The sequence below is a fragment of the Limulus polyphemus genome, unplaced genomic scaffold (genome assembly GCF_000517525.1).
Source record: "Limulus polyphemus unplaced genomic scaffold, Limulus_polyphemus-2.1.2 Scaffold3560, whole genome shotgun sequence".
Taxonomy (NCBI): Eukaryota; Metazoa; Arthropoda; class Merostomata; order Xiphosura; family Limulidae; genus Limulus; species Limulus polyphemus.
Window position 1 is genome coordinate 88677 of NW_013669170.1, and position 926 is coordinate 89602.

Below are 926 nucleotides of genomic sequence, written 5' to 3' on the forward strand. Positions count from 1 at the left end.
ATAAATATTTTTAACTCCAAGAAACGCTGTAACATATAAATATTTTTAACTCCAAGAAATGCTGTAACATATAAATATTTTTAACTCCAAGAAACGCTGTAACATATAAATATTTTTAACTCCAAGAAACGCTGTAACATATAAATATTTTTAACTCCAAGAAATGCTGTAACATGTATTTTAACTCCAGGAAACGCTGTAACATATAAATATTTTAACTCCAAGAAACGTTGTAACATATGGTTTAACTTTAAGAAACGCTGTAACATATAAATATTTTAACTCCAAGAAACGCTGTAACATATAAATATTTTTAACTCCAAGAAATGCTGTAACATATAAATATTTTTAACTCCAAGAAACGCTGTAACATATATATTTTAACTCCAAGAAACGCTGTAACATATATATTTTAACTCCAAGAAACGCTGTAACATATCCAACAAGCTGTTCCACTTTGTTTTTGAGTTAAGTTTCAACATAGATTCTTTATCATGTTCACTTTTTATTGTAGTTTGCCTTCCATCTCCTCGTATATCCGATGAAAAAGAAATCACCGTAATTTACATAATTTACTTGCTGATTTGGATACTGTTCTTTATGGAAGCGTATGGAATAAGATTGCGAAGCAGAATTTGTGGATTCTTCTATCCAAAGGTATTGGTTATGAAGACTTTCTTGTTGATATAGAAACTCAATAAGTAAAAATGAAGATTTTCTCGTTGTCATAGAAACTTAAACGGTAAATATTAAGACTTTTCTCGTTGCCATAGAAACTCAATCAGTAAAAATGAAGACTTTCTTGTTGCTATATAAACTCAAGCAGTAAAAAATTAAAGACTTTCTCTAGAAACTCAAGCAGTAAAAATTAAGACTTTCTCGTTACTATAGAAACTCAAGCAGTAAATATTAAGACTTTTCTCGTT

The 926-nt window shown here is 28.7% G+C and overlaps 1 protein-coding gene across 1 annotated transcript in view; it reads left to right on the forward strand.

Annotated features, from left to right (window-relative positions):
• The window catches only part of LOC106469586 (DC-STAMP domain-containing protein 1-like), a 38696-nt gene that overhangs the window by 27455 nt on the left and 10315 nt on the right, over positions 1 to 926 (forward strand). The window contains exon 11 of the mRNA XM_022398158.1: positions 515 to 657. Coding sequence (XP_022253866.1) covers positions 515 to 657 — 143 coding nt within the window. The remainder of the gene's footprint in view (positions 1 to 514; positions 658 to 926) is intronic.